Raw genomic sequence first — 16,957 nt, forward strand, 5'->3', positions numbered from 1 at the left:
CCAGCTCTTTGTAGCATATGCAACAGAATGGCCAAACTCTTGATGAGCCACAATGCCTTACTCAGATTCATATGTTAACTGAAACAAATGCCGCAAACTGGGCTTTTGTACAATTCCTAATGCAGAACTACACCTTTTTCACCAATGATTCAGAGCTCCTCACTGATCAGTTACTTAGACTTGGATTGAAAGGAGAGAGTAACAACACCTAACAATGAATGAGTTGAAATACTTGTTTCTGAAAGACATGCTGAAACTGCTTATGCTAGGCCATTTAACAAACCTGAATTATTTAGCTCACGATTTTTCTCTTTCCTACTGTAAGGCATACCAGAAGCAAATCCATAAAGTACTAGAAGAAGACAAAAAGATACTTACTTGTAACTGCTACATGCCGGTTTGATTTTCCTTCATCTATGGTATCCATAACTTCTTCTGGACTACATACAAAACGCTCTGTGCAACCCTTAAAAACAGCAAAAAATATCACACCAACAAACCAGCAGTAAATGGTGCACACCAGAGAAGTGAAAGATGAAAACATATCAGATTGGTGCTCACCTTCACATAGGGAACTCTGTTTTTGTCCTCATGAACGGAAAGATTGGTCTTTGAAACTGGAAGAGAAGAATGTATATATTATTCCTTTGCAAAATTCATGAGTTATGTACATGTGTCTGAGTCAGATGTTACTTCTGAGCAACACTTCACAAAAAATGTATTATACATGAAACGACCACTACTGTAGCTTCAATTTTATTACATGGATCAGCTCCACGCTTTCTTATTTTGATGTAGCCTTATTTATGTTACTAGCAAATGGCATACCTATTGTAGTATCATAAGAAGGCATTTGAGCTTTTTTTAACATCTCTTTTCAGAACATTTTACTTTCTATGTTTAACATAAATAAAAGGCTTACCATCCAAAAGGTCCCTTATTTTATCCAAGTATATTTCAAAATATGACACCTAGAAGTGGGAAGGGAAATCAAGATATAGCATCAGAAAGCAAAAATGCTTTGCTTTTTGATCAGAAAGATCCAACATGACTATTAGGACCTTCCACATAAAACCACATCTAGCTGAAGTCCTTAAGGCTGAACTAAAATACACTGTTAAGAGGAAACTATTTTGATCAAAAGCTTCAAGCACTATCAGCGCTGCCATAAGTTATCAGGACAGCTACCAGAATGTTTAACGGAAACAAGATTAAAGTGTTAGCATAATTCTTCTTTAAGAGTCAGTTACTTCAGAAATAACTCACATTTACGTTTTCCAAGTTAGAGGCACTTGAAACAGATACAGTACATGCATTTAACCATAGACTACTTCCAGTTTTAACAGAGATTAAATAAGAAACAATGCAGAAAGGTTTACCTTAATATGAAACTCAAGATTCTCATCCATAGAGTAAATATAATTAAAAATATCTTGCACTATTCTTGGAATAATACCCATTCCATCCGGGTCATGGAGCTTCCCCTTATTAGAAAAAGAAACAAAAAAATGAAACATTCATACTGAATTCAACATCAAGAACAGTATCTAAAGGCAATAAGAACAGTTAACAGAGTCTTAAAATGCTTAAAATATTTCATCTATAAAGGAAAGTCTTGACCATCAATTTAGGCCCAACATTTGCCAGAAGGAAAAACAATCTCAGAAATCTCCCAGACTACTAAAAGCAAAAATGCATCATTAAAATTACCCATGTTTCTCATCCTGCTACTAAGGGTTGAAAAAAAAAAAATACAGCAATTGCCATTCTTGGTCTTAAATAAACATTTTGGGTATCAAAATGTTGCAATGGAAAGAAAAATAAAATTGCAAGATGAAAACAAGCAGACATCTTATTTCTAAAAATAAGACTATTGTAATGAAACAGATAACAGTGACATTAAGAGGAAAATTACTTTAAGATTTCTTACTTCCATAGTGTGTGTCTTTCCAGATGATGTTTGCCCATAAGCAAATATTGTACCATTGTATCCCTCAAGTACATCTAAAGGGAAAGAGTGTTTTCATTAGGGTTCATTTCCTTCTTCTAAAATGGAGTCAAATGAAATAGAAAGCAAACAGGCAGTTCCTAAAATGTTCAGCAACGTAAATCATTCAGTGTTTGGGAACTCTGCACTAGAGCTGGGTGGGGAGGGAAGGTGTTCCTCCCTACCCTTTTTAATGCATTAAGTCACCACTGCCCACGTGTTAGAAGTTTACTGTTTTAGAAGCATTTTTTTGTTCAACCAGAAAAATCAGGACTTCAGAGTCAGAAGGAAAAAGGAAATCAACACTACCATCAGACCAAACATGTAAGTCTTTGAAGGAGAAACCATATACAAAGACACTATACTACTATCTTCTGCCTTCAGAAAAAGTTAAATTTTCCAATGGTGAAAAGAACGAGCTATGTCTTAAGTTTCAAGCATCTTACCCTTTGGCCATAAGGTAATATTTCAGATTATGAATGAGCCAACCTGAAGTTTTAGAGTGAGGGGCTGGTGGGTTGCTGTAGAATCATAACTACAGTACAGTTACTGTAGAATCATATCAAGCAGACTTTTATTTTCCAAAATCAAACATGAGATACTCCAAATGGGGAAGTTTTTGCCACCCCATCATACCAATAAATTCATCTGTACCACCACTAAAGCTCATCTGCCACATGAAGTAGCACAGCCTAGAAATGCTGCACAGAGAAACAGAGACCAAATTCTCAGGTGGAGGAAAGGGGCAGCATTACAATTCTTAGTTAACTCCAATTTTTAAGGAGCTGACCTAATCCTGATTACTATTTTACTCATTAAAGGGTTAAATACTTGCAGCAGCATGGTTTTGCTACACAAAACCCCCTACATTTACCTAATCTTCTCTTGTTAGTAATAGCTGATATTTCAGGGGAAGGCTTTGTTAAAGTTGTTTTGAACATTACGTCAACTAGAACTTATTACTGATCTCCTCAAGAAGTTAATCAATTTTATCTTCAGAAAATCAGCTAATTGCTTACTCGAAAAACTTACTGTGGTATAACCTTCTTTATGATAAGACTTGATTTTCTGAAGTTACTAGGCCAATTCTGACAACTCAAGTTTGGAGAAGCTGTACGCTCTGAACTGTACAGTGAACTCATGTTTAATCTTCTACTTGTGAAGCTAGAAGTCACATTTAACCCCCCTTCCCCTCCTTAAACTGTGTATTGAATAAACAAGGTCAAAAAAGATCTATAGCATACACATGATTTCACAAGTTCCCTTTCCTCTGATATTCCTACAAACAAACAAAAGCAATTGTAAGATATTTTCACCAATACATTTGGAAAATAAAGAAACTATCCATAAGAGTTACTTTGATTAATTTCTGAGAAGTTATTTTAAGCAATCTTTTGCAGAGACCTGCAAAAAACCCATACATGGCAGGCAAATGTTATCAAACACTGCAATTGAAATAGCAGGTTGAGCACTGACATATTTATCAGCTCAACTCTTGGATGATTTTATACTGCTATGATCCTTGTTGGCTTTTATTAAACATTCAGAAGGTAAAAGGGAGTGATACAAGCACTAGTTTTCACATCTGAAACCCATACGAATGAGACTTTTCTTTACAGTTAAAGTTGGTGTTCCACCTTACCTTTGACAATCTTCTTAGCACAATCATTGTATACTTGTTCCTGTGATGTGTTTGACTGGAATACACGGTCAAATATATATGGCTTGGACTGGAAAAAAAAAAAAAAACCATACACAGAAGAGCTATTAAGAAAACCCAAAACAACAGACACTGAAGTAGAACTGGAAAGTGCTTGTTCATATAGTTTAGAAGTAGCCCATACTGGTCTCAGTCCAATCGTTTGTTTTATTTTAAGCACTTGAAGACTGTAGCAAGGAAATCAGCTTACAGTAGTGTTGCCTAAATCTTCAAATGCTTGCCTACAAGTTAAGGTTAAATACATTTGCTTTTGAAGTGCAATCTAAATACTTCCCCAAAACTACTCTGCCACATAATCTCAATTTACTTGATTTGCAAGGTAAACCAATGCCTTGTCTGTACATCTGAGAGTCCGCCTTCTACTCAGGTAGCGGGTTTACTCCAGTAAACCCGAATTATTAAAGAGAGCTTACACTTATCACACAGAATGTCCGTGTTGGTAGTTATTTGTTAAAAACCTCAAACCAAACAGTCAGATCACCTACAGTCAGCACAAGAACTATTTCCCTATACATGATATGCTTAAGAAAAGCTCCATTAGCAGAAGGAAAAGTCCACTTTGGAGGAAGAGAACTATTCATACAAGATTCATTTTGAAAGGCACTAAGAGGAAGCTGTATTAAGATATAAACTATTACGCTTTCTTTATGAAGTTCAAGTTTCTGTAGTACTTTCAGAGCTTGCCAAGCAGACAGGTAAGGTTTACAAAGGACCTAGGTCAGTCAACATCACTAAATTCACCACACTTGTCAAGTGCTCCATTTTGCCTATATTTAATTCATCATCCTCCCTCCGGGATATTCTGGAACTGCCTCCCTGGCAAAGAAACAAATATATCTTCTATCTTTCACACACCCACCACATTCCCTTCCCCAGCCTGACCTTCCCTTTGTCTTTTAATAAGATCTAGCATAACACCAAACAAAGCTTCTAAAATTCAACACACAACTATCTGCTGAGAGGGCTGGAATTCAGGTGGATAAGCTCCCTCTTGGAAAAAGTAATTACAGTGTTCACTGTGCAAATACACACAAGAAACCACAAGACTCAGTAGTCAGAAGCTATCCCTAGGGTGCTGAAGTTTGTCATAACACTTGTTCCACAGCAGGGAAATCACAAGCCTTCTGGATTACTCATTTCAGCTTCAAATACACCTCAAATTCCTTATGTTCTACAGGTAGAATTGAGGCCATTATGTACACCAGAAGACAAACAACTAATTAGTTCAAGTAACCCTGAGGTCAGAAAGTGAAGAGTGAGAAAACGCTACATAAAAAAAAAGTCCCTGTAGGAAAGGTAACACCAGTTAAACACTTTCTTTGTCACTAGCAGCTGCAGTTTCAAAAAGCCTCCAACTTTATTAATATCAATCAGCTACACTACACACTGCAAGTAATCTACATCACAAAATGCTGATCAGATCTGTTTGGTGTTCAAGTTCTTTTGCATATCTGTACACTTTGGAGGATTGTACTTATCATTATGCACTGGAAAAATATAGCAAGAAAAGAAATAGCATTCAACATCACTGCAAAATATTCTGTGCAGCATTAGTAATTTTTGTGTTTGTAAGATTTAAACTCTTCTCCAAACTACTGCTAAAAAAATACATAGATTACAATTATTCCAATTAAATTGATTTTGGAAGAATCAGGGAAAGTTGCTGGATACAACCTTCTGACAGTCTATGCAGCAACTGTTAAGAATACTCACTATTTCTCACCCCAACATATCTGACCTTTGCTGTTGCAAAAAGAACATAACTATGAGAAAAGATCATTAGAAGGCAAGAACTGTTTTGCATATTATGTTTCAATGTATACACATACAACATATTTCTGACACCAATTTTTTTGCAGATTTTTTTTCTTTTTCAAAAAATTCCAACCTAAGTAAAAGTAATCAAGCCTAGTTTCTGATAGAGGAAGACACTTTGTTTAGAAAGGGCTTTAGGCACAAGCTGCACTAGTTTGCAACCACCCTGCATCTACAGGTATTTGCAGTGGGTTCTGGAAAAGCTCTCCTTCTCCAAGTTTTTAAACAGCATTTAGAGGTTTTTTTGGTTGCTTGTTTTTAATTCTTCTGCCAAGCAAAGGTTGACTGAATTGAATTCTTCCTCTGTGTTAAAGGAAAATTATGTTTACTAATTTGAAAGTAAGCCATAGACACAGAATACTGTTAGACTATCTACACTCCAATCGCCATTTAAACGCTTTCATAGGAGAACGGGATCAAATAACAGTATTTCAATTGATTAGTCTCTTTTGCTTTATAAAATGTTATATAAAGAACAGCACATATGATGAATGCCACAGACTCGTAAGAACAAAATGCCAAGCTGCAAGGACTTCATTCTGACAGTAAAACCTTTAATTTGTCTTATTTATTTATACAGTGAAAGCTGTTAGGCACATGACAAATTCCAGCTTCCCTCAATTTGACAGCTGCTACCAACATACCCACAAAATTTTATTAACTTTGATGAAAAAAATCCTCACAAGGTGTCCTGTTTATACCACTTGCCACTTCCCTATCCCTTGCTGGTGAAAGCGGAATACCTGTTTACACATCCTCCGTACTAAATGTTCCTAGATGAAGCCACAATACAAGTCTGAAGCACTCAAAAATCCACATACATATGTCCCTCCACTCCCAGGTCACAGTATGTTTATCGCAGCTATAAAGGTCCACATTAGAGGCAAGTCCCTGCTCCATCATTACTGAATCAATATGTAACCAAGCAGGTTTAGCCAAGCAGGTTGCAAGGTAATTACGTTTTAAGAATACAATTTACTCCCACTCATATGGTTTCGCATCTCTGGCATCTGCAATGCTATGTCTTATCACTTCTCTTTACAGTCTGCTTGCTGCTGTAAACAAAGCTAAAACTGTATTACACAGATTACCCTGCCCTAGAAAACCTCCTCATTACCTTTAAGAGATTAATCAAGAAAGATTAAAGTGTCAGACATTTTTCTATACCAGATGCCTTTCTTCCTCAAGTAGTAAACAATCAGATATTATGATGGAACTGAAAACACAAAAGGTAGAAGCAATACTACCAAGTGGTGTGGCAACAGTGGTAGCAGCAACCTTGCTACCATGATACAATGTTGCTTTGTCACACTCCAAAGCAGTCAGCAAACATTACTCAAACCCTAAGAAAAATTTAAAACATACAACCTATAAGCAACACAAAACATCAAGCAAATAAGCAGAGCTTCCAACTTCCTCCCTCCAAAGAGGGGATTCAGCAATGCCATCCACTCCTTGCCTAGCGTTTGTTCTGTGAGTAATCAACGACAAGACAACTGCAGCTCCTGTAGGTGCTTGTACTGCAGGGATGTGGTGCCACAGCAAAAATGTGGTAAGCACTGTCACAGCCCTCAACTTAAAGATTAGTTACCAGTTATCCTTACCTACAAGGATGGTCAACCTATCCAAATTGTATATACAAGATTCAGAGGGCACTCCAGTGTTCCTCAGAACAGTTTTTGTCAGTACCTTCAATGAGGACTGCATAACTGTGATCACAACTAGGCTGAACTCTTAAGTATTTCTAGGACTTTTAAGGTGTCTCCATAGAAACAATTTAAAATATTTATCACTTGCCCATTTTAACTTTCTGTGAACTACAGGATTGCTTAATCATAGCTCTTAGTTCACCTTATTTTCTGTGCATTAGTATTTGAAGCAAAGCCAGCAGTCCAAATTTACTTGAAAATCATCAGCATATTTTTCTACTGCAACATATCTAGATGCCCCTTACTGTTTCTTTTTTGCTAGAATGGGCTACTGAAGCAATATTACACCAACTCGGGGCTGGTTTATTCTTGGTAAGAGACTTAGGTAATAAATGTGAGGTAAACCCATTACTTAAGTTTCACATCTTTAATAAAGAACATGCTTCCCATCAGCACGTAATACAGTAAAAGAAATCTCACACCAAACAATTTCTGAAAAGTATGACATCAAATACCTGACTCAGTTCTTCCTATTACTAAGCTAAGGTATTGCTGCTTTGACACACCTAACAGAGTCCACCACTGCGAATGAGTGAAAAGGCACTGTTCCATATTATTATTTTTATTTTTAGGATAAGGAAAAGGATCTTCTTGTCTTAGCCCTATGCAGGTAAAACTGCAGCTGACAGAACAGTTACTACATCTCAGCTCTTTCTGCCTTATTTTTCTTATTTCAGAACAACCACGTACGAGATGAGTGAGACGTTTCAAGGCAAGTGGTTTTGCAGTCAGGGAGTTTTGGTATCCCTTTACACATCACTAAGCTAGAAAATCTGCTTTCTGCATTTACCAGTATAATCTGAAAAACTTCTATTATCCACCATTTCCTGGAATTAAATAAAAAAACAGAGTAACACTGAAAGAATATTATTGTGTCAGCTACAGGTTGCACTATAGACATCAGGCATTTTAAGTCACTTGTTTCTAATAAAACAGTACTTTCCCTTGCAAAATAATAAAAAGTTCTTTTAAGAACACCCTGTTTCCTGTATTTACACACTCTGGCACAGCCTTTCTTTCAGCAATACACATGAATTACATTTTCCTTCTGAATAATCTGCCAAAAGCTGCAGTAATAGCAAGTGATCTTCATTAATCTCATTCTAACATAATTTAAACCTAGCTTTGCTCTCATTTACTATCCAATACTAGTTTAAAAAGTAATGAAAAAGAAAGCTACATGTCTCAAGCTCTTCCCAGGATCACAGGGGCTACATCTGAGATACAAAAAAAAAAAAAGTACTTTAAGCAAATACGAAAATACAAGCAGATAGTCATGAATCATTCTTAAAAGCCAAAGAAATAAGGATTATATTATGATCATTACTAGAAATGTTTGGGTGTCAGAGGAGTAGTGTCCATTTCTGTTGAAAGCCCATGTAACACTTCACCACTTCAGTCATTTGACAGGACTGTTTCCAGCTTAGGCTTCAGTCCAAAATCCTCGAGTCTCACTGTATTCAGTAATGCGTCTTATCTTCTGGACAGCTTTAAGATGAGCAAGGCTAGCTATGGAGATTTTTCTGAAAAGAAGTATAGATACATTATGCAGAACTATAAAGCTAGTCTGCTGCAAGCAGTTTTACATTTGGAAAAATAAAGTACATAATCATATATTAGCTTGCTACCCCTCCCTGTTTCATCTTGCTCAAAAGCCTGAAATACATGAGCAAATTGCTACTGATTTTTTAGTATAGGTACATTTATGATGTTTAGCATAAAAGCACTATATTTATAACAAGTCACTCTATCTATTTTAACAAAAAGCCTTATATTTACTTAACAGAAAGAACCATAAGGAAAAAAACCCAACCTTAATAAAGTACTAAAATGAAAAGATTAATTTTATTAATTAATAATGTAAAAGCTCTTTACTAGATAAAAAAAGTTTCATGCTCTTGAAGGACAACACTCTGAAAAAGTTTGCTCTTTAAGGGACCAACACCCTATGTCCCCTCAAATTGTCATCACACACTAGCTACAATTAAACCAAGTATTTTATCTAACACAAATCAAAACAACTAGCTCGTCCAGAAAGACAACCATGCCAGTAATTACACAGCAGCTAGGAAGAGAAGGGAGGAGAGATAGCTCGGAGATGATGGGGGAGTCAAGGAAGGAGGAGGGTTCGGTTACAGCCACAGATTTCCTCTCCCCACCCTCCTCCATAAAGGAGTCCAGTCTGCAGTCTGCTATAAGCTCTGCCATTACAGGCAGCTCCCAAGTACTATTAAAGAAGTCTTCACTGTTACAGCACAGACCCAGGCGCATACAAAAGGTGCAAGTCCTTTAGGCAGCTGAGGAAAGCGGCTATAAAACCAAAAGTGGCTCAATTACAGTTCAGAAAGCAAACAATAGCCACGTAGCAATAAAGACAGAAATCAAAGAAAGAAACCAAACATACAGCTTACTGAGGGTGTCTTTAGAAACCTTCATGAGAACTGTTTCTGTTACTGTCTTCCCATGGGCAATTCTACCACACACACACAAGAGGTGGCTGGCTACAGCCTCAAGCTGGAAGGTTCTTCATTTTGGAAAAACTCAGGTGGCTTGTTAAATAAAATCTAACAACCCCCACCACTGTCTAAACCTCCACCACTAAAGCCATTGTCTCAAAAGTTTTAGAGAATCTCGAAGTTATGACTTGAACATCAGTCTTGTCATATGCCCACCATTATAAAACCAAAATCACAAAGCCATCCTTATTAAGACTTCGTGAAGCAGAACTCAAATACTGTCTCTACTACCCAATCCAATAACTTTGGGGTGTGTTTTTCCCGAAGTCCAACTTACTAAATCCTGGACCTAGGACCAACAAATGATTTTTTTGTTTTAATTCTTGCCAATACAGAAAACGTCAAAGTACAGTTGTAACACTAAATATTAACCCTGATCAAAAAGTCTCACATGATCCCTCAGGAATACACCACCAGACTGTCCTACCCATTTATGTCCTACAGCGTTACCTCAGACCAATCAAACTTTTAAAGCATACTTAAAGACTATTTAAACAATCTAAGTTTTCTATTTAGACTAGACCTACTAAAAGAACACAAGGAAATATTTTTTAGAGGTCAGAAAAACTTAATTCTAAACTTAATCATAGATTTTAAACAGAATACGTAGTGACTTAAAAAAATTTTATTAAATCATCTCCTTCAACCTCAGGCACTGCACAAAAAAAGCTACTATTGGTATCCTCAAGAAACAGAATATAAAACAAGAATCTTAGAATCATGGAATGGTTTAGGTTGGAAGAGACCTTAAAGATAATCTAGTCCCAACCCCCCTGCCCTAGGCAGGGACACCAAGAAGACAAATAACTTAGTTTTATTAACGCAGAACCAGTACCATCTCTAGAGTGAAAAGAATTCCTATGAAAACACAAATTAAGCATTGGTAAAACCAACCCAAACACTGGGAATAGAGCATGCTTGTACAATACCAACCAAACCAAGCAATAAACTACTGTACTTCAATTTTATATTCCAGTTCCACTTTACAGCTAAATGACAGACTAAACAAAAGCGAAAGGATTACCTTTTCCGCTGTAACATCCGGATTGTTTTATAACAGGCCTCATACTTTGCAAGGTGACTTCAGTTAAAATTTATTTACAGACTCGTAATAAGCCAAACGGTCTGCTTATTTTGATTCTTTCCAAACAACTACCAGTCGAAGGCGGATTCACAGACCGCAAGCACTAACGAACCGGAACCCGCACTGCGCTTCAGTATTTTCTTCCCCCAAAGCTCCCTCCAGCCCATTCCTCCAGCGGCAGCTCCAAGCCACCGCTGCCCGGTGCCTGCTTGGCGGCCACACTCGCCGAATGCGGAGACAGCCCGGGGTGCCCGCCTCCCGCGCACCTCCCCCGGGAGCCGTGGCCGCTACGACCCCAGCCCCACGCCTCAGGCAACGCTTTCCCCAAAGGCTTCCTGACCCGCTCCCCGAGTCAGGACCAGCCGCGGGCGATGCCCTCCCGACACCGCTCCCAGCCCGGGGGCGTCCGCCCCGCGCCCGTCGCCGCTGGGTCTGACCCTCCCGCCGCCCCGCGCCCATCCCCGCCGTGTCCGGTCTCCCCTCCCCGCGCCCATTCTCGCTGCCCCTCACATCCCACCACGTCCGACCCCGCGCCCACCCTCGCCGTGTCCGACTCCCGCCGTGTGCGGTTCCCCCCGCCGCCTCCTCGCCCCGCCGTTCCCGCCCCTCACCGCGATAACGACGGTGTCTTCGCCCTGGAACTTGGCGATGTACTTGTCGCCGCGGGTGACCTCGGACTCGTTGAGGGGCCTGAAGCGGCACATCACTTTGATGTTGCACTCCGCCGGGTCCGCCATCTTAGGCCGCCGCCGCCACCGCCCGCTCCGCTCCGCCGCCGCCCGCCGCCGCCGCGCTGCTCGCTACGGGGGTCTCACAAACCACCGCCGCCCGGGAATTCCGTGCCCGCCCCGAGCAGAACGGGAAAGGGAAGGGCTCCTTCCTGGCCGCCGCCTCCCGCTCTCACGTCCTCCCCAATATGGCAGCCATGGCGGCGGCTGCGCCGGCGAGTCCCGGCCCCCCCCGCGCCGGCAGGGGCGGTGCCGGCGGCAGCGCGGGGGTGACATCACCCACTGCAGCGCCTGGCCCCGCCGGCACTGCAAGGCGCATGCGCGGAGCCGTCGCTGGGGCGCAGGGGCTGCCGACGGGAGGGGGCGGGGCTAAGGGCCCCGTGGTGAGGGCTTTCGTACGGCGTCTCGTATGGCTCTGGTGTCGAGGGGAACTGCTGGTGTAGAACGTGGGATCATAGAATCATAGAATCATAGAATCATAGAATCGTTTGAGTTGGAAGGGACCTTAAAGATCATCTAGTTCCACACCCATGGGCAGGGGGTGTGGAACTAGGTCAGACTGCCCAAGGCCCCATCCAACCCGGCCTTGAACACCTCCAGTGATGGGGCAGCCACAATTTCCCTGGGCAACCTGTTGCGGTGTCTCACCACTCTCATGGTGAAGAAATTCTTCCTTGTATCAAATCTAAATCTGCCCCTTTCCAGTTTATACCCATTCCCCTTCATTCTATCACCACAAGCCTTTATGAATAGCCCCTCCCCAGCTTTCTTGTAGGCCTTTTCAGGTACTGGAAGGTTGCTATAAGATCCCCTTGGAGCCTCCTCTCCTCCAGGCTGACCAGGCCTAACTCTCTTAGCCTGTCCTCATATGGAAAGTGCTCCAGCCTTTTGATCATCTTTGTAGCTTCCTCTGTATCCATTCCAACAGTTCCATATCCTTCTTATGTTGAGGATTCCAGAACTGGACACAATACTCCAGATGAGGTCTCACAAGAACAGAGTAGAGGGGCAGAATCACCTCCCTCAACCTGGTGGCCACTCTTCTTTTGATGCGGCCCAGGATACAGTGGCCTTCTGGGCTGTGAGCGCAGATTGCCGGCTCATGTAGAGCTTCTCATCGACCAGCACGCCCAAGTCCTCTGCAGGGCCGCTCTGAATCACATCATCCCCCATCAGATACTGAAAGCAAGGGTTGCCCTGGCCCATGTGTAGGACTTTGCACTTGGCCTTGTTGAACCTCACAAGGTTCTCACAGGCCCTCTTCTCCAGCCATGCCGGCGAATAAACTCTCCGAGACTCATCATGGAATTTTAGAAAGTGAGCATACTTTATCAGCCTGGGCAACGCAAGGGAGCAATCCCCATCAATCATGCAGGAGCCGGGACAGGATGCATTTCACACTTACTGCATATGTATACATTTTCCGAGAAATCTTATGCATATGCTGTTACTTTGACATTGCATTTGAGATAAGAAAGGCTACAAACAGAGATGATTAGAGAAGAAGAGGCATCTGTTCAGCACAGATCACACTTCACACAAGATGTTATTATCTTCAAAGAATAAACAGTGTCTGGAAAAAACACTATCAGAAAGAAAACACGCTATCAGAGAAAGAAAACACCCTATCAGAGGGACATTATGTCTAACTTTCAAAAAATACAATTACTTAGATGAAACTTAAATTCAGTTTAAATAAAAAATACTAGGTTTTGTACAGGGATATGGGGGCCTCACCTCACATCACCCATGCTGCCAGGTTTCGTAAGGGCGCCTGTAAACTGAGAGGCAGGTGTGAAGTAAGGGTTTAAAGCAGTCAGGGGAGGTGGAAGCCGCCGATTTTCTTTTTGTTTGGGTTTTTTTTTCATAGACTCATAGAATCATTAAGATTGGAGAAGCCATCTAAGAGAGATCATCCGGTCCAGCCATCAGCCCAATGCTGCTGTGCCTACTAAACCGTGTCCCAAACCTCTGCATCGACATGTTTTTTTGAACATCTCTAGAGATGGGAACCCCACCACTTCCCTGGGCTGCCTGTTCCAATGCTTGTGCACTCTTTCAGTAAAGAATTTTTTCCTAATATCCAATCTAAATGTCCCCTGGCACAATTTGAGTCCATTTCCTTTTATCCTGCCACTTGTTACTTAGGAGAGGAAACCAGCACCCACCTCACTACAGCGTCCTTTCAGACAGTTGTAGAGAGCAACAAGGTCTCCCCTCAGCCTCCTCTTCTCCAAGCTAAACAATCCCAGTTCCCTCAGCTGCTCCTCATAAGACCCTTCACCAGCCCTCTTGCCCTTCTCTGTACACGCTTCAGCAGCTCAATGTCTTTTTTGTACTGAAATATCTTTCTTGTTCTCTCTTGTACTTGTTTGGAGAACTAAAAGAGGCAAAAAACCACTTCCATGAGGTGTTTGCAAATGTTAGAGAACTGTCAGTATTTTCTGAAAGGCCCCTGCATGTTCTGGAACTGGGAAGTAGGCAGTATTCTTTGGGCAGGCAGGGATCAAAATGCACTGCACACACAGCCTTTGGGTCACCTCCTGGGACTGTGTCTCTCTCTACTTTCCCATCTCAATTTAAAAACTAGACAGTATTTTTTTTAACCTCACTTTATTGAAGTTTTATTTATTTATTACAAGGAGCACTAATTCCAGTCAATTGAAACTTATGGACTGTATCTAGAGGAAAAACTCCTTTGGTTAAACAATGCTGATCAGAATTTCTCAAGAGTCTTATGAGTTTACAACTGGGCCGCTTACATCCAGGTACGAACTCTCAAACTGGGACAAAGTACAAATTTGCAGCTTGGCTAAGTAAAGTCTGCTCCCTGACAGAAATCTCAAATTGGACTGAAAATTTTTCTAATAGCCTTGAAATTTAAAATAATCAAACAAAGAGGGAGCCTTTCTCTTATATTCATAAATTTTAGTAGGCCAGAATGACTCAGAGTAGCAAGGTGTTTCTTTTAAACATACTCCATTTTCATCAAAAAAGGGTAAAGACTATAAATTTTAACGGGGACTATCTGAAATCAGACATCCTCTATTTTCAAGGCCCTTCTCAGTCTGGGTATTGCAATAGTGTATTTTCGCTTACAATAAGTGCACAATGTGAAAACTACTTTGAAACTACTCCATGTGACAGAAGATTACCTAATAATCTAGTTTCATCTACAGCTTCTTTTCACACAGTAATACAAAAAACGAGTTTTGTGCTTAGTATATCATATGAGGTAAACTAAGTCCTCTAAATTGAGTTCGTGCTGTAACAAGTTTATTTTTCCTCTGTGGTTAAAAATTCTGCAGGACTGTGCTGCCTTATCCAGAGCAGAAACAATTCCACCTCCCCACCTATCTGTACATGTGGAAACAGTTGTCTGGTAAAGCCAAGATATATACTCAGAAGGAGCAGTGTTGCTCCATACCTCTGGCATATGATATGTATAGATGTCTCTCTACAGTTCCATTTGTCTGTGTTTTCAATAAAATGTTTTAAACAATTGTTATTAACCTTGAAGTGTCTGAAAGCCTGTTTTTGTTGATTGCTGGTTTGGAAATTATTAATTTGTATTGCAATCGGCAAGACTGAGAACTATTTCTGGGATTATTCACACGCTTACAGCTAGAGATGTTCTTACAAAGCTGCTGGATTTGGATCCTCATAGATTTCCTCTGATAGGAGGCTATTACACTTGTGAAAGGAGTGTAAATTATTTACTACTTTTTTATTAATTTGCTTTCATACATGAGGAAAAATAAGTGTTAGCTGCAAAATCAAAAACTTTGTCATTGTTACTCCCAAAAGTACTCATTTCAGCTGCTAAGGCATTCTTTACTCCAATCTACTTAGAAATCTTCTAGTTCTCATTATCCTTAAAGAGAGGGGATGTAACACTAGCTGCATTAGCTGACAAATAGTATCCAAAGTAAGAACACCTCAGTAAAGGAAGAAACCTCATAGTGACATGATTCTAAAGAAATAGATGTGTGGGTTCACTTAACTTTTCAATGTTTCAAGCAGCAGTCACTCCCCAAGGACAACATAGTCACATACTTAGATTCATTTGACTATGTTGAAGTCAGCATGCCTGAACTATGTAGAAGAAACTGCTCACTTTGAAGCTGTTGGTTCTGTACAAACTCGTCAGAGAACTGGCTGATAGTGTTACTTGTACTGGCTGTATAAGTCCTTACTAAATAAGATCTGCCAAACTGAACATGCCTGCTCTCCTATCATTTCAGGGATTCTATCATGAATTTTGGTGTTCAAAATGCTAAGAAACTGTTTTTTCACGTGACTTATTTGAAGTAGGTAATGCAGTGTCCTCAAAGAGAGCAGTATGTTATCTCTGTTGGTGCTAACCTATGTCAAAACAGCAGTCTTGAGGACTTAAAGATGCGGTGTTGCTTTCTTGAAAACAGAGCAGAGACCAAACGTCCTGGTGAGTTTCCCTTTTTGTTGCAGTTACAGAATACTCCTCCTTTGCGAACTGGAAATGTATTTACTGTCTTCTACATCCTTATGTAATATCTGTAGCATATTTTTTTGTCATTTAGCATAGAAGACTCTTTAAAAGTAATGTAATGAGAAAAAATGATGTCATTTAGCATAGAAGACTCTTTAAAAATAATGTAATGAGAAAAAATGATGTATTAGCTGTCATAAAAAGTGAAATTTTCTGTTCGATGTTTAAGCTGAGTATGACCATAGAAATTCAATGTTTTCTTTATCTGACAAATAAGTTTCATGAAGTTATCAGTAAAGACTTTTTTATTAAAAGTAATTTATCAAACAAATTTATGTTTTTTTCACATTTATGGTCTGTGCTATAAACCTCTAGTGATTCTTTTATGATCTACAGCTCCTTCCCTAGATCTCCAGTCCTTCCCAGCAACAAAATGTTAAGGAAAGGGGATTGGCAAAGCTGACCCTTACAGTGAAGCTGTATCTGGATGATGATGTAATTAACCATCAGAATTGTTCCAGCAGAGTAAAAGTGATCCTGATTTGATCTTAAAAGAATATTACATATTTGAATAAATCTTTAAACCAGGTGTTTGTGGAGAAGCAAATTAAAGCTGCTTCCTCCTGCCATTTGAAGAATTAAATGCTGAGATTCATCAGTTGACAGTACTTGTAGACATTTAACCACTTGCAAACACAAGTGCTCTTCCCATTTTAATTTGCAATATGTGAGGAAAATATAGCACACAACTACTGAGAATTTAAGGTGCATTCCAGGTCAAATTTATTCCAAATTTGCAAGTCAATTTGTGAGACAAAAGAGTAATTAGTCTGCCAGATATGGTGTACATCAAAGTTCTTTGTTACTTGCAACACACTCTGCAAATAAAGGCTATTAAGATGATTTATGAAGTCTGGCATCATTGCTTGA

The 16,957-nt window shown here is 39.9% G+C and overlaps 1 protein-coding gene across 3 annotated transcripts in view; it reads right to left on the minus strand.

The window, feature by feature from the left end:
* The window catches only part of KIF5B (kinesin family member 5B), a 33,947-nt gene extending 22,149 nt beyond the window's left edge, over positions 1–11,798 (minus strand). For 2 of the 3 annotated variants that reach the window (XM_054058552.1, XM_054058551.1), the window contains exons 1-7: positions 11,443–11,798; positions 3,630–3,717; positions 1,931–2,004; positions 1,380–1,484; positions 923–971; positions 562–617; positions 379–466 (exon numbers count right to left, since the gene is read on the minus strand). In XM_054058552.1, the coding sequence (XP_053914527.1) occupies positions 379–466; positions 562–617; positions 923–971; positions 1,380–1,484; positions 1,931–2,004; positions 3,630–3,717; positions 11,443–11,568 (586 nt within the window). In that variant the 5' untranslated portion in view covers positions 11,569–11,798. Of the gene's footprint in view, positions 1–378; positions 467–561; positions 618–922; positions 972–1,379; positions 1,485–1,930; positions 2,005–3,629; positions 3,718–8,558; positions 8,604–11,442 lie in introns of those variants that run through there. The other variant, XM_054058553.1, reaches the window with a different exon arrangement.
* Positions 11,799–16,957: the final 5,159 nt, after the last annotated feature.

This window comes from Cuculus canorus, chromosome 2, assembly GCF_017976375.1.
Source record: "Cuculus canorus isolate bCucCan1 chromosome 2, bCucCan1.pri, whole genome shotgun sequence".
Lineage (NCBI taxonomy): Eukaryota > Metazoa > Chordata > Aves > Cuculiformes > Cuculidae > Cuculus > Cuculus canorus.